Source organism: Adiantum capillus-veneris, chromosome 21, assembly GCF_014529385.1.
Source record: "Adiantum capillus-veneris isolate H3 chromosome 21, ASM1452938v2, whole genome shotgun sequence".
In the NCBI taxonomy this organism is placed as follows: domain Eukaryota; kingdom Viridiplantae; phylum Streptophyta; class Polypodiopsida; order Polypodiales; family Pteridaceae; genus Adiantum; species Adiantum capillus-veneris.
The window spans coordinates 61,533,054-61,555,480 of NC_140951.1; the positions used below are offsets into that span (position 1 = coordinate 61,533,054).

Here is a 22,427-nt window from a genome sequence, read left to right on the forward strand (position 1 = left end):
CTCTGGTGTAAGGCGGCGAGCTCTGCTGTGGTAGTAACTCCTCTGGGTGTCCAGTGGCAGCTCTAAAGAAGTCTGTGATCTGTCTCTGAGACTGGCTAGTCTCTCCTCTCATCAGGCTCTCTGTGTGTATGCGCAGCTCGAGCAAAAACAAACCCAAGCATCTCTGATCCTCGTACCGCATGACTCTAGAGAATGGTCCAAAGCCCTCTCTGAACAAGCAATGGAAGCGGCTTCGTATCTCGTAGTAGACGGGGCAGTGGCATGTGTAGTGCAACTCTGTCTCAGGCTCGATGTCACACAGGGGGCATGTCCTGGCCTCTGCTGGTACATGCCCCACTACTGACCTGTATAATGCCATGACCCCCCAAATGAGCTCTGTGGGTACTCCCATCTGCTGTAATCTGCGCATCAATCTAGCTATGGGCACTGTGTCAAATGCTTTGCGGAAATCCACAAAGCTACAATAGATCCGTCTCCCACGCGATCTACCCTCCTCAATGATGGCTCTGAGTGTCAAGATATGGTCAAGAGTAGAAAAACCCCTCCTGAAACCTGCCTGCCCGGCTGCGCGTATCCCCTCCCTCTTTGCCCATCTACTCAGCTGCTGCTCAAGAATAGATGTGTACAACCGTGCCAATGTGTGTCCAATCATGATAGTGCGATAATTCCCAGGCTCCATAGGGTCTCCCGACTTGAAGATAGGTACAATAGTAGATAGGCTCCAAGTATCAGGCAAGCCCTCACACATGGCACGGTTAAACATAACTGTTAGAAGTTCTGCTAGTAAATCTCTGGCATGCGTGAAATGCTCAGCCACTAAGCCATCATGATCATATGCTCTCCCAGTCCTCATCCTGTCAATGGCCTTCCTCACCATCTCAGCGGTGAAAAAAGCACATGTGTGTGGGCATGGATCGGGGGAGTCGAGAAGGGGGGGCTGCTCAGGAACTGTGTACAAAGATGATGCATACTGGCCCCAGGCCTCTGTCGAAGTGATGGCAGGGGTAGGGAGTGCTCATGAAAGAGCCGCCATGCCTCACGTGAGTCCTGACTCAAGAATAGCTGGTATAGATCCTGCTCTAGGCGAGCCAAAAATGCCCTCTTCTTCCACCGCACTAGGCGTCGGAAGTCAATCTGTGACTGTCTATGAGTGATGTCCCCCAAAAGCACCTCCCTCTGAAGTCTAGCTCTAGCGTCCCTGCATTCCTCATCATACCAACTGTTCTCGGGCATGCTCCCCGAACGGCGTCTCTGCTCAGGCTGGGTATGTGGGTATGCCTCTGCTGCTGCATCATGTAGTGTCTGTGTCTGTGTCAGTATAGTAGTAAGCTCCTCCAGAGGTCACCCTGGCTCCTCTGTGCACAGGCGTCTGTAGATCCCATCTATGTATACAGAGTCCGTCTCCCGAGTGAAGGTGTAGCGAGTAGGGGCTGCTGCCCGTAGCGTGTGTGCTACACTAAACTAAAAAGAGATGATCAACAACACAAGAGCATGGTCCACTGCCACACCAACAAGTCTGGGTCCAACCATGAGATCTTGGATACTAGAGATGAGGGTCGGCTGTTCCATGACATAATCCACTGTGCTGGCTCCATGTCTGTGTGGAAAGAATGTAAAACCCCCCGCAACGGGAAATCTCTGTAGGCCATTCAAGATGGCCAATCCAGGGGCAGTCCCCATGTCTATCAGGTGTTGTCCATACCCAGTGTGTTCTCCATCCTGTGATAGTCTAGATAGGCCCGTCTCTGCAACATCCAACTCTCTCAGCATCTCCTCTGAAGTATCATAAAATATTGTCCGATGATGGGCAATCCTAGCATTGCAATCCCCTAGAATGATGATGTCACCATCTCTAGAGAACCCCCATACGTCATTATCCAAAATAGAGAAGGGGGACTGTCCTCTGGGTGGTGCATAAACTGACGTACTCGGGGGAAAGTAGCAAATAGCAATGTAAAGATATCTACCTGTCTCTGCTCTCAATCTCACCCACATGTACCTAGCTTGCTCATCCTTACTGGCTATATGTATCAATGGTTGCAACTCCTCCCTGAATAACACTGCCACTCCTCCTGAGCCCCGCCCTCTGTGCTCTGATTGTGTCTCCTGTCTACAGGCTATCTTCCATCTATATCCACTAATGTGAGGCATAGATTGCCCCGGGGCCTGATGTGTCTCAGAGTAGAAGACGATGTCTCTTCCCATAAAACTATCCTCAAAAGCATCCACATCAAGGCGCATAGATCCATTATAATTCCAGGTGGCAACATTCAGTGTGGTCCCATGGGTCTCGCACCGTCATGTGGAGCGCCGCTCTACACTCACCACCCGGCCATCTCTGTAGAAGGCCGTCTTTCCCTTCTCCCTTGCCGCTTGAATCTCTGGCATTACCTCTCTCATATGCGCAAGCTGTGTGAGAGTGAGGTTATCTCCAAGAAATATACCCATTTTCTTTAGTGTCGGGCGCTTCTTCAAGAAGTCCTTTGCCTCCATGGATGGGAAACAGATGATTAAAGCTCTCCCTTTTGAAGTCTCCCCATTGCCTTGTGTCTTCTTCCCTACCCTCCATGCCTTTGTATGAGTAGCCTCATTATTCATCATGCGGAGAAGTTCTTCGACTTCTCCTTCCACATCATCTTGGTCTTTTAGACCGGTTATTCTTATATGCAAGGCTCTAGTTTTCCTTCGCTGCTCTTCTTCTAGAGTCATGTTGATGATTGTAGGAGTGGGGACGGATGTGGTTTCTTTCCCTTTCCCTTTCTTAGCGACATCTATCCATTTCTCGGCCTCTATTACCATATACTTGTGGTAGTGATGTGTATGAACACACTAGGACCACCGGGGCATTTTTTCCCTCTTTAGGAGGTTTTTTCCCTCGAGCATTGTATATACGTCCATCACTCTAGGGCTATCTATCTTTCCAAAGCACACTAAGTAACACACTCTCTATTGTGTGCCTTGAGGTTCCTTCGTCTTCTCCAAGCTCTGTGCATTTCTCTACAACCCTAATTCCAACAATTGGTATCAGAGCAGGTAACGTCATCCCAGGCTTAGTTGCCAGCTGCTCCAGCACACGCCTGCTCACTTTCTCCGATTACAGTGAGGTGTGGCGAGCGTTCGCAGATCAACAAATATTTCGGGCTCATTTCTGATTCGAGCTCATTTCGACCTCCGTTTCCACAACACGCAGTTCTGCACAGGCAATTTCGTCATTTTATGCAAAATTTCTCTCAGTACCGATTTCTGCATAACAGGTGCCTTACAGTCTTCTACGGTTTGTGCTATATAGCACGTGTTGTTCCTGCTCCGTTTCTCCTATTTTCGGGCAGTTTTCACATCAGGTGCAGCATTTAGCATGGCTGACAACAACACAGATGTCTTCAAGATGTTTGCTGTTGAGACAGGTTGGATGGGGACAATTACCCTATGTGGGCTTATATGATGCAACACGTTCTTCTGTCAAAGGGCGTCTGGAATATTATGCAGGGCATTGATGTACGTCTTGGTTCTGAGGATGTAGGCGATGTTGAGGATGTTGCAGGTCTTGCTGCAAGGATTGCTGCTATTAGAGTTGTTTTGCCTACGGCAAAACAAGTTCGTTGGGATGTAAAGGATGCGCAGGCTCATGCATTGATTGCGTTGTCTCTGAAGCATACTATTGATCCTCATATCCGTTCAGCAAAATCTGCAAAACAGGCTTGGGATATTTTGGCTGGTCCTTTATGCAAGTCGCAATGAGGCTAAAATTGCTTTGCTACATAAAGAGCTCGAATGCATGAGGAAGATGATATGGACACTTTCCTTGCTAGTGTCAAGGATATCAATGAGCAACTTATTTCTACAGGTGAAGTCATTTCAGACAATTCCCTTGTGCAGACTGTTCTTGATGCCTTACCAGATTCTTACCAGACTTTTGCTAGCACTTGGAGACTTATAACCCAAGGAAATCCTGAAGTTGTCAAGTTTGATGCATTATGCACATTGCTATTGCAAGAGTCACTTTCTAGAAAAAACAGGACTAGGCAACGTGCAATTGAACAGGCTTTTATTGCTACTCAGAGAAAGGGTGGTAACAGCAATACAACCACTTCTTATGGTTCTGCTGCGAGTGGAAAATTTATATTCCTAATGCTTCTGCTAGCAGCAATTCGTCTGGAAATTCTAGTGATAAGGGCAAAAAGAAAATGCATTGCCATTATTGTAAAACTAATGATCACTTGATCAAGTCGTTTCCTAAGTTGAAGGCAAAAGAGGCTAAGAAGAAAGAGGGTGGTTCCACTGCAAATGTTGGTTCCACTACAATTGCAGCCATTGTTGAGTCTTCTGTGAAAGGAGATTGTGTTGCTGATGTTGATGCAGACTGGGCTTTTAGTACAGAGTGCACTTACAATCCTGCTGTCCATGATGCATGCTTGTCAGTTGCTGCAGATTCACATGTGTGGTATTTCGACGGTGGTGCTACAAAGCACATTACCTCACATCGTGAATTGTTCACCTCTCTCGAGTTTGTCCCTCATGGGAATTCAGTCACTTGTGCCAACAATGCCTCTTATCCGGTTGAGGGAGTTGGAAAGATTGTGCCTGATGTATGCAACACGAGGCTGGATATTCAGTTTGCAGTCTCACAGGTCAGCAGATTTATGCATAGCCCAGGGTCTAAGAATTGGCAGGCTGTCAAGAGGATTTTCCGCTACCTTAGTGGCACTTTACATCTTGGCTTGTTTTATCTCAAGGGGAGATCATTGCCGCCAAACTTACATGCTTTTTTGGACTCAGATTGGGCTGGTTGTTTTGACACGCGAGTGTCCACAAGTGGTTTTTGTTTCATGCTTGGCGGTTCATGTATATCATGGTTGAGCAAGAAGCAACCTACTGTGGCCACTTCAAGTTGTGAGGCTGAGTATAGGGCAATCTTCAGAGCTACGGTTGAGTGTGTATGGCTCAGATGCCTTATGGCTGATTTGGGTGTTGGACAGGACATTGCCAACACTATCTACACTGACAGTCAGAGCGCATTGGCAATTGCGAGGAACCCAGTTTTTCATGCTCGCACAAAGCACATTGAGGTGCATTACCACTATGTCAGGGAGAGGCTCTCACCAGGAGAGATCAGCTTGGCTTATGAGCCAACACAGGACAACCTTGCAGATCTTTTCACAAAGGCATTGTCTCGTGAGAAGCTTGAAGCTTTCCGCAAAGCTTTGGGCTTACTCCCCCTTGTGGACTGATCATGTCCTCAGGGCATGGCACTTCCCTTTACTCATGTGCCAGCTCTCGTTCACCTCATCACTCCAGGGGAGATTTGTTACCATATACTTGTGGTAGTAATGTGTGTGAACACACTAGACCGTCAGGGCATTTTTTCCCTCTTTAGGAGGTTTTTTCCCTCGAGCATTGTATATACGCCATCACTCTAGGGCTATCTATCTTTCCATTGCACACTAAGGAACACGCTCTCTATTGTGTGCCTTGAGCTTCCTTCGTCTTCTCCAAGCTGTGTGCGTTTCTCTGCAACCCTAAGTCCAACAGCCTCATCCGCCTTCTTCTGCGTCTTCGTGATCACATCCATCCACGAAGACGTCTTTACCACCTTCTGTTTCTCCTCCTCTGTGATCATCCATACCTGCTCCTTGATGACCTTGATCTCCTCTATCACCGAGGGCTGGAATTCCCCTTCTCCCAGTCCACTGCTTACTCTATCCGCAAGCTCTTACTTGAGGGCTATGACCTCTTCTCTAAGTGCTTGTGAATCCGCCTTAAGTGCTTGTAGCTCTACGTGCAAGTCCTCTTTCTCTTTCTTCCATTGTGCGCCTTCATTGAGAAACATTTGAAGAAGGTTGGCCTTCTCTTTCCACCATCCCTCCGTCTCTGCTTTCCATTCTTTCATCTCCCTTTCCATTTGTGTTATCCGCTTGTTTGTAAGCACAAAGGTTGCCTTCGTATGGGGCTTACATACTGGCGAAACGATCATGACCTCCACTAGCGAAGCGTTCATGGCCTCCATTGGCGATGCGGGTATAGCTCGACGCTCTGGCTCGGCTGAGTCTAGGCGGAGAAGTAATAACCACTGCGAGTGAGGGGTAACTCACCTCGACTCGGGGAGCAAACACAGCTCTACCAAGGAGGAGTAAATAGGGGTTCGGAGCACCACGGCTCACCCTTCAACTGACATACAAAAGTAGGGGTTCGAGTCCCACTCGAGAGACCAGCCAAATACTCAAAGTACCTCGACACTCTGGCTCAGCTGAGACCAGGTGGAGAATCAGTCATCCACAACCCGTTGCGGGTACATTCACATTTCCAGCCCACTGTGGGTATCAGCACTAGAACAACATATGATGAAGGGCCTTGCACCCGCCGTCACATGCAACTGAACCTGCCCAAAACTCTCCAGCATACAACCGGCTACCCCCCTTGAGTTGGGTCAGCTCGCTGCCAAAAGGTTACCCCGCAGGGCGCAGGGTATATTCCACACCAAAGACAAGAGATGCAGCCCCAACGAATTTGCACCCGATTCAACACTTGTAAGGGAACAACACACACAGCCCCCAGCTGGGTTGGCCTGCGATACCGATAGGCCCTCTCAGGGCGCTGATTGCAACCCGAAAGCGGTCCCCCACTGTGGGAGAGGCCTGCTGTCCACGCACCCGAAACCTATATTGCTGGAGGAGCAGCCCTGCTGTATACTGCCCCGAGTCCTGTAATGCTGAGGGCACAGCCCTATGGTCTGCAGCCCCGAAACCTGTAATGATGAGGGCGCTATCTGCTGCCCCTCAACCTGCTCTTGCGTAGAGAGAGAGAGAGAGAGAGAGAGAGAGAGAGAGAGAGAGATTCCTTCTAATAAGATCAAAACAGCTTAGTATTTGGCGTGAGGGAATGAGATTTTTGAAACAAAGTCTAGAAGGCATGGAGGCCATCTAGTGGTTTAAAGGAGGAGAGCTCATCCTCTTTTGAAAATGACCAAATCAACAAGAAAACCAAGGAGTTAAAGGAAGGGAGTCAGGCCACGACACCCATCAAGTCCTTGAGTTTGTACAACAGTTTGACGTCGCCTTCTCTCGAGAGTGGTTCTCAGAACATTCCAGGGAGCAAGAAGCAGCATCTGGCTCTGTTATTACGTAGAGAAACACATGCGACATGGTTAAACTTTAATTTTTTTAAAGTCAACTTGGATATTAGATAAATATGCATGAGATGTTATCACGTCTTGGCATCACTTGAAAATGATTGAGAAAGATACATTGGATGACTACTGCCACAGGATTTGGGATACTTGTGGAAGATTCTTTTGGAAGACCAGATTGAGCGGTTCTGTTATGATTTGCTAAAGAGATTCAAGACTATGCTTTAAACCAGAAGTCTGACTCCATTCAGAGACTTATGAAACATGACTAAGCAACGATTTGAAATGCATGCCGGCTCATTTACTTATGCGACGGGCAGCATAGTATCCACCTCAAAAAGGCAAGAGTCTGCCAGTAATACAATGCATCATGGGAACCTGATGACAGCTCATCGCAGGATTTTGGAGAATCAGAGGGTTCCGACGAACTAAGGGAACCAAATGCAAGTTCATCAAAGGATTCCACAAAAAGAGGAATCAGATGATAGTGCGTCTTAGGGTTCCAATGATCGACTCTAACGTGCCAATGGATAGGGGCAACGAAAGACGCTACCCGCAGGTCCCAAGGCGCAAGGAAAGAAAGGAAAAAGGGAATCAGTTGGTAGATCAAAACATTCCCCAGACCCACGATAAGATTTTTGAAGCTAACCAGAACACGAGGGACTTGGACACTGCTTTTCCCAAGGTCCGTGAGGCTTTAGAGAAGTCTCAAGAACGACATAAGAAGGCAGCAGATCGACATCGTAGAGACTATAAATTAAAGGAAGACGATTGGGTGCGGTTGCTCTTACGTTTTTGAGAATGCACGCCTAAGGAAACGAAAGGGAAAGGAGCGGTTTTTTTTTTCCAAAGCTTAGCATTAGGGATTATGGCCCTTTCCAAATTAAAGGAAAGATAAATGATGTCTCCTTTCGACTCAAGCTGCCCGATACTTATAAGATTCACAATGCATTCCATGTGAGTCTCTTGAAACCTTTTAAAGGTGAGGTGTCAGTTGATGGGGAGCCTGATGAGCAACCCGAAGTGGAAGAGAGCGAGGAGATACTCGTTCCTAAACAGATTTTGGCACACAAGGAAAGAAAGATGAAAGGTAAAGTGATTCGGCGGTTCTTGGTTAAATTCAAGAACTACACGGCATTAGAGGCGAAGTGGATGGAGGAGGAGGACCTAGCAGATACTCCTCAGATTTTGGAACTTTACCTTAAAGCATTCGGTTTAGCATCGTCTACTCCGATAGAACCCCGAACACAGCAAGGTTCAATCTGGTCCAGCGGGCTTGCACAAGAGATGAGTCACTCCGCTCCTTTGTCAACAGATTACCTCGATTGAATAAGGTCACTAATGTCCCCTTTGGGTTTCAAGGATAACAGTATTCTTTTGATTTATGAAACCGAATTCTTGAAATTGAACATGAATGATTTGAACTCTCTCATCTGACTTGATTGAGTGCGGGAACTGGAAGACGAAATGACTGCAACATTTTGGTCTCATAAATCTCTATAGACATGATCGCAAAAAGAATTCGTTAATCGGGCATCACTGAGGTCCGGGATGGAACTAGATGCGCTTACTAAATACGTTGCTAGAAGTTATGGTCTGAGATTTGAAATGAATTTCTCTGTGATTGATTTGTCATGTGATGTCATGTGCAGTGATGTGAGTGTCGTCTTTCTACAAGTACTAGAGGTGTCGTGTCTAGTGCGTCGGTACTTAGAGTCAGTGTCTAGTAAACTAGTTTACGGCCGCTATTTGTTTTGCAAGTGTAATCGAGGGCCATTACAATTCTTTCAAGAGGGGGGTATGTCACAAATTGATGACGTGGCACACATGCAAGCAAATTGTACGAACGTTGACGTGGCAGGCTGTACGGACGCCCTTGATTTTGCGCTTGCAGTGCTGACGTGGCAGCCTGTACAAATTTTTGAAAATTGCGCTAGTGCCTTTTTATTCGCAGATTTTGGGAATCATTTGTTTTTGGAACTCGCTGCTTTTGAGTTTAACTGTTTTTGGGGCTTTGCTTTTAGCAACCCTTGTAATCTTTATAAGTAACCCAAGGGGGCTCACTTCTCAGAGCATCTGGACGCAGAGTCTGAGAGCGAGCACCCGCGGAAAGTTATACTTTGCTCAAAGATTAATATAAAAAGAAATACCGAAAGGGCCCCCATCTTTGGGGCCAATACCTATGGGCACGAAACTCCATCAAGCCATGTCGACACTCTCTCTCTCTCTCTCTCTCTCTCTCTCTCTCTCTCTCACCCCATTAAATTTGAGTGATTATGAAGTTTCTGTTCGTGTGTTTCTATTAATTTCTCGCTTGAAGAGTCCAAGTCAGTTACAGTTCAATTTTCTAAAAGGCAACAACCAATGCTCAAGATGGCATTCTTCAAAGGTACAAAGTTGAGGGTACATAATCGAGGTGTATCCGGTAGACTGATCAACTACTGGGGTGTCCACAGTAGCTTCTTCATCGAGTTTGTCTCACTATTTATGTCCACTATGAGTTGCAAAGAGGGTGTTAAGAGTTTTGGTATCTCAAGTGAACTGCCCAATGTGATCCCATTATTTAGTTTGGCTTTTAGGTATTTATTTTACTTATTTGTCAAAGTCTGGATAGGGAAATTTACTGAGGTTGCTATATAAGCAACCCTCAGCCCCCATTGTATTATCATCATTTCATTGCCAAGGTTAGTTTGTTCAGTTCTCTCTCTCTCTCTCTCTCTCTCTCTCTCTCTCTCTCTCTCTCTCTCTCTCTCTCTCTCTCTCTCTCTCTCTCTCTCTCTCTCTCTCTCTCGTGCTTTCTCCCCTTGGTCTACGCTTCCGCAACGTCGACTTCGACAAGAAAGTCATGTCCCACTATATGCAGGGCATCGTGGTATAGATGCAACAGTGAAAGCGGTCGAGACATTCTTTTATTGGCCTACTTTGAGGAGAGATGTGGATGCATTTGTGCAAGCATGCATGATTTGCCAAAAGGTCAAGTTTGACAGGCAAAAGGCACAAGAGTTATTACAACCACTGCTTATTCCACATAAGCCATGGGAAAGTATTGCTATGGATTTTAACTTTGATCTTCCAAGAACGTCGACAAGGAATGATAATATATGGACCATTATTTGTAGGTTCAGCAACCACCCATTTTATTCTTGTCAGGAAGAAAATAAAATCTGATCACATGGCACAATTGTTTATGTACAATGTCTTCAACTACCATGGTATGCCACAATCTATTGTCAGTGCTTGTGATCCTCGTAGACGAGCCTGTTTTGGAGAGACTTGTTTGAAAACATGTGCACCACGCTCAAGTTTTCCTTATCATTTCATCCACAAACTGATGGACAACCAGAAGAGGCTAATTCTATTGTCTTAGATATGCTGAAATGCTATGTGTCAGATAATAAGGGCAAGTGGGAACAGAATTTACCTATGTTTGAGTATGCATACAGCAATACGGTGCAATCGTCAACAAGCAAGGCACCCTTTGAGATTCCTGAAGGTGACAAAAAGCTTCCTCCCATTTTGCACACGAAGGACAAAATTTTCGAAGCAATGTATAAGAAAATCAAGCTTGCCTTGGAGAAGACTCTGGCAAAGCAGAAAAGGGTTGTTGATCTTCACGGACGTGAATTGTTGTTTTTACTTGGTGATTGGGTACTCTTACGGTTTGAAAAGGCAAGGTTAAAGAAGATGATGAAGGGCAAGGAAAGGTTATTTCCCAAGCTCAGCATGCGTTACTATGGGCCTTTTCAAGTACTTGAGAAGATCAGCGATATTGCCTATAGGCTGAAATTTCCTGGCACTTAGAAGAATGCGTTTCACGTGAGTCTTCTAAGCCCCTTTGGGGGTGATGTGCCAGAAGATACGCCAGATGAGGATCAACCAAAAGTTGAGGAACTTCATGAGATCTTGATACCTGAGCATTTTGGCACATAAGGAAGAAAAGTTAAGGGAAAAGTTACACAACGTCATTTGGTGAAGTCAGGAACTATCCACCTATGGATGTGAAGTGGATGGAAGAGTGAGAACTGCTAGAGTCACCGATGTACTATAGCTTTACCTTGAGGCCTTTGGATTACAGCATACGTATGCCCCAACTCAACGTGCTCAAAAGAGGGGTAATGATGGAGCTAGCACATCAAATGTACATACGGATTCGGTGCAATGGAAGTGTACACTGCTCTACAAATTCTAAAGGTATACTGTTCACTTCTATCGTGGATAGAATTGACGAAAGTATGCAGCTTTCATTAAGTCATTTGTATCTATGTTCTATGACCTTTCTTGCAGATACATGTGATGATAAAAATCACACTAAACTGTCTATGGCATGTATATCTCGCATGCAATTGAGGACGTTTGCGATTTCAAGAGGGGGGTATGTCACGAGGTTGTGGCAACTACTAATCTTAGTTGCTTGTTTCTTTCCCTTGATTTTTATTTAATTTTTGGGATCCTCTTTTTGAAGTCACAAATGGCTAGACATTGTATGGCTAGTGTGAAATGGCCGATGGCCAAGAAATTCATCCACAGTAGTAAAGGTTAGTAAAGGTCAAGTCGACACAAGTTGGTCGGGCCGTCGGCACTGAATCCGAGCAATAAAAGTATGTCTAGCCTTAGTTGTTGGTTTCTTTCCCTTGATTTTTATTTATTTTTTGGGAGCCTCTTTTTGAAGTCACAAATGGCCAGACATTGTATGGCCAGTGTGAAGCAACCGATGGCCAAGAAATTCACCCACAATAGTAAAGGTCAAGATCGCAGACAATTACTCTCTTTCAATGTGGCAGCCTGTACGGATTTTCGCGTTTCACAGTGACAGCCTATACGGATTTCCGTGATTTGCATTGAAAGGTGCTGATGTGGCACTGTACTGATTTTCCTAACTTGCGCTGGCAGCTTTTGGACAAGATGCTTTTGAATCAGATGCTTTTGAGTTCAAGGCTTTTCATGTAAACTGCTTTTGGGCCTAGGGCCTTTAAATATGAGGCCATGGGCTCATTCTCTGGCATGCTTCTTGACGAAGGAGCAGAGGATGGAGTACCCGCTTGTACTTTGATGCTGCAATATAAAGAAATACCAAAAGGGGCGTTGAAGTGCTAAAAGTTTGTTCAATCTGTTCTTTTCTATTGGCATGTGGTGCCCATATTGTGACACATGGCGGGTGGCCGACAAGGGCTGCATAAGGGTAGCTAACTGACATGCCGTCACCAAGGGAGGTCGCTGACGTCGCTAAGGGAGAGCCATTGACAGCATGCGTTTCAACACGCACGCAGTGTGCCACAGAGCTTCAAGAAGCTAGCAATCTGCAAGTGTTTCAAAACGCTGTGTCAGGTTGTTGCCGGCGAAAAAGGCTCCGACTTTACAATCTCGCAGAGCAATGCTAGCCCCATAGCTAAACCTGGCGCGCCGACTTTTTGCCTGCGCTTTAAAACGATGTTGGTGCTGCCACTTTGTGCTTGCGCTTTTTAGCATGCTTTTCATAAGGATTTACAGGAGGAATATTATTGAGTTGGGAAGTTATGTTTTTACGACTGATGCTGATCTTTTTCACATTCATGGTGATAGGAATATGATGGTAACCTTATGGTTGTAGCTGTGTATACTCACATTAGTGAATTGTGTACTATGTACTCCTTGCCCCCATTGTACATTGTATCAATTATTCATTGCCAAGGTTGATTGGTTCAGGAGTCTCTCTCTCTCTCTCTCTCTCTCTCTCTCTCTCTCTCTCTCTCTCTCTCTCTCTCTCTCTCTTTCCTTGGTCTATGCTTCCACATCATCGACTTTGACAGTGTATCAGAGCTTTGTGCTCCGTGACCCTAGGCGAGGCAAGACACTTGTGAGTTGAGAAGAGGAATTTGTGTTGATGTCTTGAAGGTGTCGACGGAAAGGGTGGCTGTGGGGACCATTGAGCTTCACCCCTCACAGTCACCTCAGTAAATTAACCTACCCAAACTTTGACAAATAAGTAAAATAAATACCTAATAGCCAAAATAAATAATGGGATCATTTTGGGCAGTTCACTTTAGAGGCCAAAACTTTAACAAGACTTTTTGTGTGCTATACAATCGTTGCGGCATAAGGTTTTGTTAGAGAGCCACTATCCACCTTTTTCGGGCCATCGCGGCATAGGAACCACCTTAAAAGGTGTGAAACGGTTCTTCTACTGGCTGAGGCTCAAAAAGGACGTGGACGAGTTTATTCGCAGTTGATATGCCAGAAGGTCAATTTTGACAGGCATAAGGCACCACGTCTTTTGCAACCTTTACCTATACCTAGCCGATTTTGGGAAAGTATAGCAATGGATTTCATTTTTTACCTCCCCAAGACTCACAGTGGGTACGATGGCATCTGGACAGTCATCAACAGATTTAGCAAGCAAGCTCATTTTGTTCCAGTCAAGAAGATGGTTAAGCTAGATCATTTGGCTAAATTGTTCGTCTCACAAATATTTTGACTACATGGCATGCCTCGGCCTATAATTTCAGATAGAGATCTCCATTTTACTAGGTTGTTTTGGAGGGCAATCTGGGAAAATATTGTTACTAGATTACAATTCTCGTCCTCTTTCCACCAACAGACAAATGGGCAATCGGAGATCGCAAATTCAGTGGTTCTGGACTTATTGAAGTCTTACATCTCTAATCAGAAGGGCACAATGGGAGAAGTATTTGCTCTTAGTGGAGTTTGCTTACAACAACACAATACATACGTCTACGAGGAAGGCACCATTTGAGATCATCGAGGGTGCTAAGAAGGTTCCACCTATTCTAAGCACCAAGGATAAGATTTTTGAAGCAGATTAGAATGTTCAAGATCTGGAGACTGCTTTTGCAAAGGTGTGCGAGGCTCTTGAGAAGTCTCAAGCAAGGCATAAGAAGGCAACGGACAAGCATCGACGTGACTTGCACTTGGAGGAAGATGATTGGGTGCTTCTACAGTTTGAGAAGGCACGCCTACGGAAACGAAAGGATAAGGAGCAATCTTTTCCAAAGTTAAGTATGCGATAATATAGCCCTTTCCAGATTCAGGAAAAGATAAATAATGTATCCTTCAGACTGAAGTTACCAGATACTTTGAAGATTCACAATGCATTTCATGTGGGTCTGTTGAGACCTTTCAAAGGTGATGTACTAGTGGACAAGGAGCAAGAGGAGCAACCTGAGGTGGAAGAGACATAGGAGATTCTCAACCTAGAATAGATATTGGCTCACAAGGGAAGGAAAGTGAAAGGTAAGCTGATACGCCAATATTTAGTGAAGTTTAAGAACTATCCAGCATTGGATGCAAAATGGACGGAGGAAGAGGACCTAGCAGATACTCCTCGGATTTTAGAGTTTTACCTTGAGACTTTTAGTCTAGCTTCGACTATTCCAAGAGTTACCGATGATCAACTCGTTGAATCTGTTGCGGTGCGGACTGCACAAGAGGGGAGTTACTCCTCTACTTTGTCACAAATTACCCAAATGGATTAAAGTCACTGATTTCTTTTGAGATTTCAAGGGTATTGATGGGCTGACATTATTCTGTTGTATGACTTTATGAAAAGAAATACTCTAAAATGGGAATTCCTATAATGATTTTGATATATGTGCTCTCTCGTGTGTGTCGTGTCTGAGTGCATGTTTGAAAGACAAAATGACTGCAACATTTCGGTCTTGTTCACCTGAGGGGTGATGTGGATATGATAGTAACAAGATTTAGTCAATCTAGACATCCACAACAAATCAGTGAGATCTGATGTCATTGCTAAATACCTTACGATGATCGTGATTCTCATCTAAGATCTCGACGAGGATACTGATGTGAATGTCATGTGAATGTTCAGTGACTCTCATCTTCGTGCAAGTACTCGATATGTGTTGTCTAGTGCGTCAGTACTTGGTGCCGGTGTCTACTAAACTGGTTTCTAGCTTATGTTGGTTTTGCAGGCATAATCGAGGGCGGCGATTACATTTCAAGAGGGGGGTATGTCACAAAGTGATGATGCGGCATGACCTTAAGGATGGACTCTGGATAGGTCATAGAGAGGGGTCAAAGCCCTACTGAAAGATGTAGAACAAGTTGTACCAACTTGCAGAACCAATCTGAGAAGCCAAAAATGAAAGGACGTCCAAATTTATAAGTTGCACTAACTTTGGGGTCTTGTCCGATGGGGCCCAAGGGACTAAAGGCTAAAATAAAGGCGTGGAAAGGGCTGATGACGTGGCATTTGTATAGACCCGCGAATCATGCTACTCACGTGGCAGACCGTACGAACCCCTGCAATTTATGTTGCTGACGTGGCACCTGTACAAATTTCCGCAAATCACGTTGGCAGCTCTCCCAGATACTTTTAGACTTGAAGCTTTTCATATGCATTGTTTTTTGAAGGCCTAGGGCCTATAAATAAAGTGTCCGGGCCTCAATTTCAGGCATATACGATTGGGAGCACTGCTAAGACGAGGACCCTTGGGCATTGTACTTTGTGAAGCATTAATAGAGAAATACCGAAAAAGGGGCGCCCGTCTTTGGGGCCTGTCTCTCTAGGCGCGGAACTACGCCGTGCCTCTGGGCGCGGAACTACGTGCCGTGTCATCTCTCTCTCTCAATTTTGTTCAGCTCTCTCAGTTTTGTTCAGCTCTTTCAGTTTGCTCACGTGTGTTGTGGTAGATTCCCGACTTGGGGTGTCCAAGTCTGTTACACCACCCCCGAGGGAAAGAAAAACAAGAAACAAAACTTGCACACAAGCGGGCACACGCATACAACAACTCATAGGCGAGAGAAGAAAACAAGTAGACGAAGAGAAAAAATACACAAAAGTAAATACACACGTTGCACGCTGACACACACACTCACTCACACCGACATACCCACACACTCACACCCACTCAATCAGCATACGAGCACATTGGAAATAAGGAGAATATCAAAAATAAGAATCAACAAGCAACGACCAAAAGAGAAGACAAACAAGATAAAACAAAAGAAAAAACAGAAATCAAACCTAGAAGGAAGTTGTCAAAGACGGCAGTAGTGCCCCCATGCAAAGCAGACATAATGAGTCCCTCATATATATCTTGAGGGGGAGCACCATCATTACCAGGCCTCAACTCGCCTCAAGCCATCAACACCAAGCCAAGCAGTGAGTACAAGGAAAAATGGGTCACAACGATGCTCCATCATCCATCGTCTCTCTCTCTCTCTCTCTCTCTCTCTCTCTCTCTCTCTCTCTCTCTCTCTCTCTCTCTCTCTCTCTCTCTCTCTCTCTCTCTCTCTCTCATACACACACACACACATCCCAAAGCAAGAATTTCTTACGGGATTTTGTTCATTCTTGTGCTACATGATCATTGAAAAATGTACATTGTTGTTCCGAATTCCCTGTAGTTAGTCCTTCGGCTCCACCAATTTGTGATTAGAATACTCCGGATTTTAGTAAGGAACAACCTAACTATAAGCAAAAATATGTAGAACACCCTCGCCTTTTAATATGGCAATACATCAAAGCTACAACCACTATATGCCTAGCACAACAAACAAAGGGGGGGTCTTACTATGAACCTATATACATGTGTAAGCGCCAAAAAAATCCACCTTCTCTACTAAGACATTAAAAGACGTTAGGGAAGGCAAAAGACTTACATTAAGGCGTGCCCAAAACCTTTCCTGCCGTAAACCTCGCAATCTACCACTATTCTTGCCAATGCTGTAATCTGGCAGCAGAAATCCGATAGCTTTGAGTAGGTGAAAAGAGATCGAGCATGCGTGGCTACATCTCTCTCTCTCTCTCTCTCTCTCTCTCTCTCTCTCTCTCTCTCTCTCTCTCTCTCTCTCTCTCCACACACTCCGTACCTTCAGCAAGTTTCAGCGATTTCTGTGCTACGAGAAAGTAGAAAGCTGCAGCGTAGACCAACAAGAAGACGAGCTCCGTCCTCCTCCAGCGGCTTGCCATGCTGCTATGACGCCCTCTTGCCATGCCCGGCATCTGGGCGTTTTTTTGAATGTGTAGACGTAAACATTTTTTTGGCGAGCCAAGCTGGCGTGGTCCTCAGCACTAAAGTCTGAGTGACACGGGCATTGAGGGGGTGGGATTTACGGTGGAATGAAGGAGAGCCGTAGATCGTGGCTGCATTGGCCAAGTAGTACCCGAGATTACTCTCCATGCACACCCAAGGTTCGAACCCTTGACCTCACCTGTGAGACTCCATGTCCCGCGTGTTTTTCATGATGGTATGGGGCCAAGTTTATTCTTATACCAAATGTGAGTCGACGCTGCCCAAAGTAATCTCGGGTACCGGAGATTACAAAAAGTAATCTCGAGTACGTTTAGCACCACTAACAAGATCTATGGCACTTGATGACCTCATCGTAGATCCCACGCCCCATGCCCGTGCCACTTAGTCCCGAGGGAAGGTGGGATCAACGACAAATAAGGGTTGTAGCTCATGGTGGCCCGCGAGGTAATCATACTTCGCGTGTGACCATGCCCCTCTCTTGCACCTTTGAGGATGAAACCCATCACCTAGGCTTTGAGAGGCACATTGCTTGCACGTGCATTCATGATGTATACATGTAAACGTGCTGCTAGAACAAAGAGTAATCTTGGGGTACCCTCAATTACTTTGTTGATAGAAGTAAGCTCTAGTACAATCTTAGGTACTCGAGATTATTTTTCTTGACAAGATCTACAATGCTTGATTGATGTTAGCACCCACACCCAAGATCGGCAATGGCCATTGATCCCACCTTCCCTTGCTCGTGTGATTAGGGTTGAGCCCTCCCCCCCTCCAAAACAAAAGTAATAATCTACCAGAAACACTCTACTATTTAGAGACTTTTGTCTCGATTACCACCCCCACACATGTCCTTGACCTTGTGAGGTAAAAATAGACCTTTCAAAGTGAATTTGGCCCATCTATCGTTGGTCCAATTTTAAAATCATGGTCCTAGTTTGCTTTCACCTAGTAGGTGGAAGAATTTCTTACAACATGAAGACAGGCAAAGTTTGGGAAGTTGGAGAGGGAGAGGAAGAAACAAAGGTGTCTACTTCAGTCGTGCGCAACATATAAGATGAGTATTCAAGTTCTTCTTCTTCTTGAAAGGAAGAAGAGTTTTTTTATCAAAGTCTTTCAAAGCTTGACATGGATGATGATGGGCCAGATATGGAAGAAACCGCAGCCATTCAAAAGAAGAGTAAGAAGGAAGAAGATCAACAAATTGTCATCAAACCAAATATGGATGAAATCGAGGCCATTCAAAAGGAGAGTAAGAAGGAAGAAAATCAATGAATTTTCATCAAACCCAACGTACCAAAGGAGAAACTTGTTAGGGTAACCCCAACTTGTGGCACCATATGGAAATGCCCTCTAGCCACCCACGTAAAGATAAATGATGAAATGGTCCAATAGCAAGAGGGTGCAACCTCTCTAGCCAATGATTGTAAAGCATCGAGCCTATTTGAGAGGCTTTTTTCTAATGAGAATTTTCACTTTGAGCTATCATCATTGTGTCTACACTCTACCTTTATGCTTTTGCCCTAAGCTATAGCCTAACCCTAATTTCCATTGCTCAAACCCTAACCCTAGCATCATGGTGAGCTTAAGGCTTCATCCACCATAGCCTAGATCACTAATGACCCTTACGGTAGAGCACGCTCATAATCACCACCAAGATCCACATTCTCTCTTGCCGTAATCACTAGAATCACCAATTAAGCTTGGGCACGCTCTTGGCAATACCAATGTGTCACTACCCCTATTGTTTAGTGATTTCATGATTAGTGGCACTTACTAATCTTGTGTGCGTTCCTTTTTTATTTTTTGTGCTTATTTTCATCTTTCTTCATCACACAATAGCTCTCTTTGAAGCACAATTGGCTAGTGCAATTTGTGTGCGTGTAAAGTATTTTTCGGTGCCTTTCGACGTTATGCTCCTTAATTGTGCTCTCAAAATCCCCTTTTTTTTGTTGCTTTTGGAAGCCTGCTTAACCTCAATTCTGGTTCCCTTTTCCCAAGCTAATTATTTTTCCTAAATTTAGGTGTGTGTGTGTGTGTGTGTCTAAGCGATTGGAGTCACCTTTTGTATAAACAAAACAAATTTTCTTTAGCCTCGACCCCAACCATTCACTCCCGCGAACTACTCAACTCCACCTTATATAATCACTTTGTAGACTAGTCTTGTAGCCTCTCTAGGTTCCACCAGGTTTATTCATTTTGCATTTTTTGGGCCATCATAAAATTCATTTCCTATTTTCTCCCTGATTGGCTCAATCATCACTATTTTTTTGTCCTGGATGGTGAATTTCCAATAGTGCAAAGGGACATTCATATTTTCCATCTCGATGCTCCCTTCTTCCTCACTTTCTATCTCCATTATCCATACTTCTTTCATGGTTCTTTTGAGTTCTTTGGTATTTCTTTTACGCTCGACCTTGGTATAATTTGGCTCTCCGAACTTATCCATCCCTGGTTCTTTTGGTTTCTTTTGTTTTGTTTCTGATCTTAGCACTCTCTTTTATTCTTGTGTCTCGTGTTTTTGTGAAGTGACCCGAGATTTTGTCTTTTATGCAATCTTCTACCTTTACAAGCATCAGAAATTGTGTTTTCCCTTTTACTCTTGGCATTGGATTTCCTCTGGCCATGTTTAAGGCTCTCTTCTTTGTGTAGCATTGTTGTCGTCTAGGTTTTTGATTTGGAAAATCATAAAACTTGACATCTGTTAAGGTTTCTTCTTGGTCGCTCAGGTTGTCAGAGCATTCGTCATCCGCGTCATTCTCATACTTGAATTGCTATGAAGTCATAAAACAACTCTTTCTCCCCGTCCTCGTTTTCTTTTTCTATTTAGGGTTCTTTTGGGGTTTGGTTTGCTTCCTCTCCTCAACTACATTGACCATGTAATTTGGGATCACATCATAGCCATCCTTGTCGCAATACTTGGTTGTGGTGCCATCAGCCACGACGCACACATCCAAAGTTGCCAAAATGTGTTTCCATCTTAGAGGCTTTAATTCTTCTTCTGGGAAGGGCTTTGGGATGCAATCTTTGTCTTTTAAAACCCTTTCTAAAGTGCACTCTTCTCTCTTTAAGCTCCCACATTTCGAAGCTCTACACATCCATAGTTGCTTGGACTTACCTAACCATGCGGGAAGTTCATATCTTGCTAATGTGACTAAATCAAACTCCTCAACCGGTGTTCTGGTCACATCCTTGTAACCATGGTCTTTTAGGTTTATCCTCGTTATTGTTTTCATGTTTCTTAGGCATATATGGTCATACCCCCAATACTGGACCATTTTTAGTTGTCTCATGAATAGTCTTCCCAATATGATGTCGTAGTTGTTCTTCTTGCCGAAGTCAACAACGGCAAATGTATGATCATATTCAATTCTGCAAGAGGTAAAAATCACTTTCTCTAGTAGCGCTAGGGTTTCTCCATATACCATCTGCAAGCTGCAGTTTCATTCTTGTTCCTCTTAAAGTCGGTTTTTTTCCATTTTTTCCATGTTTCTTTTGTAGCAATGGCTACCCCAGCTCCACTGTCAAGAATTGCCATGGTGGTGACACCTCAAAATTCCACAGGAAGAGTAGTGTTGCCATCTTATCCTTTGCAACATTCTCCAACGTTGTTCAATGGTACCGGTCTGGTAGTGAGGTGCAGCTTTTTGAGTTCCTTGATCCCCTCTTGAATTTGTGATGAAGGATCCTTTACACAAAACTTTTCCAAACAACTTCCTACCATCGTCCACATGTTTGGTCCTATTTGTAGCAGCTCAACTAGCGTTATCATGCATGTCACAGGTGTTGACAACATGTCTTTTAGCCCTTTAGAGTCAATGACTTTCTTAAAAGAGAGCCTCTATGATGGCATTGCAACAACATTTGATTTGGCTTCATGTTCTCCCGTATAGGACAATAGTGTTCTTAGTGAATGGGTTGGTTGTCCATAGATTGTACAGATCCTAAGTCTCCCCAATAGGATTATATTTCTAGATCCATTTGAGATTCAATCTTTATGGATAGAAGAAACACTCCTCTTCTGCTACCAGTCTGGTTTACATTATTGCTTAGCTCATTGGACTCTCTTACTTGCTTCCACGGTTTGTCAAGACCCTCTATTTCCTTACAACCCTCTCGCAATAGTAAGTGAAATCTCTCGGAAGAGTTATCCATGGTATTAAGTACTATCCTTGGTTCTAATGTTGGGTCCTTGGGCTCCGTTCCATGCTCATGACTAGGATTTGGCTTTATTTGTTCTTGGTTTTGTGGGATTATTGGTGTTGGTGGAATGGGAACACATCCTCAAATTTTGCAACTAGTGGTTCTAATAAAGCTTGGGCCGTTTGGATCATTTTATGACACATTTCAAGCCTTTGCTTTTCAAGTTTTGCATAGGGATATTTCATCCACCTTTGCTCTTGGGTTTGACTATTTTTGAGCCGTGCTTCACAATCTCTAAGGAGGGTGTCTAATGGCGCGTTCACTTTTTCTTCTAGTATGGATCCTCCTAAACTAGCGCTCTTAGGACTTTCAACTCTGTCTAGCATTGGTGCTACCTCAAGGGTTCCCTTTTCCTTGTTTGTTTCTCCTTCTAGTTTTCTCAATTTTCCTTTGGTTTGTTTCAGTTCGTCTGCTAAGGAAGTTTATTCTCGTTCCTTCCTAGATGTCATTCTAGCTTTCCTAGCTTTCCATGTGCTTCCTTGACTTTTCTGCTCAATGCTAGGTGCGTCGTTTTTGGTTCTTCAATGATGGGTTCGTCAACCACTTTTTAAGCTTGGACTATCATGATCACTTGGATTGGTATCACTGCTTCGTTTTCTGACCCACTATTAGATGGTATTGCCTCTAGTATATTCAATGTTACTTTTGCTCCTTTATTTGGGTTCTTTGGGAAATTGTGGATCAAATGAGTGATTCACACACTCTAGGCAATATGCATTTACCTTAATAATTTCTTTGTGAGAATAGTCTCTCATCAAGTGGTCTCCACCACACTTATAGCACGGTCCCTTGGGTTATTGAGATGCTCATTGAGCAACCCTCTGTTGATAAGCAAGTCTTGATCTCGCTAATCCTCCATTTGCTATGAATAGCAATGTGCACTCGTCCAAGTTGTATCTTCCTTCTCCTACAGCATGCGGAGTAGTTGGTGGGCCAACTCATTCAATCATGGTCCATGGTTCCGACGCTTTTGATTCTTCAGGTGGATAGTATCCTGACTTTGGCATATATCCACTAAGCTCTTCTGATATGCTGGGATTGGCACTAAGGCTTGTTCTCAGGTTCTTCTACTACTGGATAGTATCCTGACTTTGGCATATATCCACTAAGCT

At 44.4% G+C, this 22,427-nt stretch overlaps 1 protein-coding gene across 4 annotated transcripts in view; it reads right to left on the reverse strand.

Annotated features, from left to right (window-relative positions):
* Positions 1–17,166, reverse strand: part of LOC147431039 (MBOAT (membrane bound O-acyl transferase) family protein) — a 152,155-nt gene extending 134,989 nt beyond the window's left edge. For 3 of the 4 annotated variants that reach the window (XR_015185668.1, XR_015185669.1, XR_015185667.1), the window contains exons 1-2: positions 16,952–17,166; positions 16,742–16,812 (exon numbers count right to left, since the gene is read on the reverse strand). Coding sequence is in view for 1 of the 4 variants with exons in the window: in XM_086493585.1 (XP_086349711.1) it covers positions 16,742–16,812; positions 16,952–17,084 (204 nt within the window). In the remaining 3 variants the exon portion in view is untranslated. The remainder of the gene's footprint in view (positions 1–16,741; positions 16,813–16,951) is intronic. The other variant, XM_086493585.1, reaches the window with a different exon arrangement.
* Positions 17,167–22,427: the final 5,261 nt, after the last annotated feature.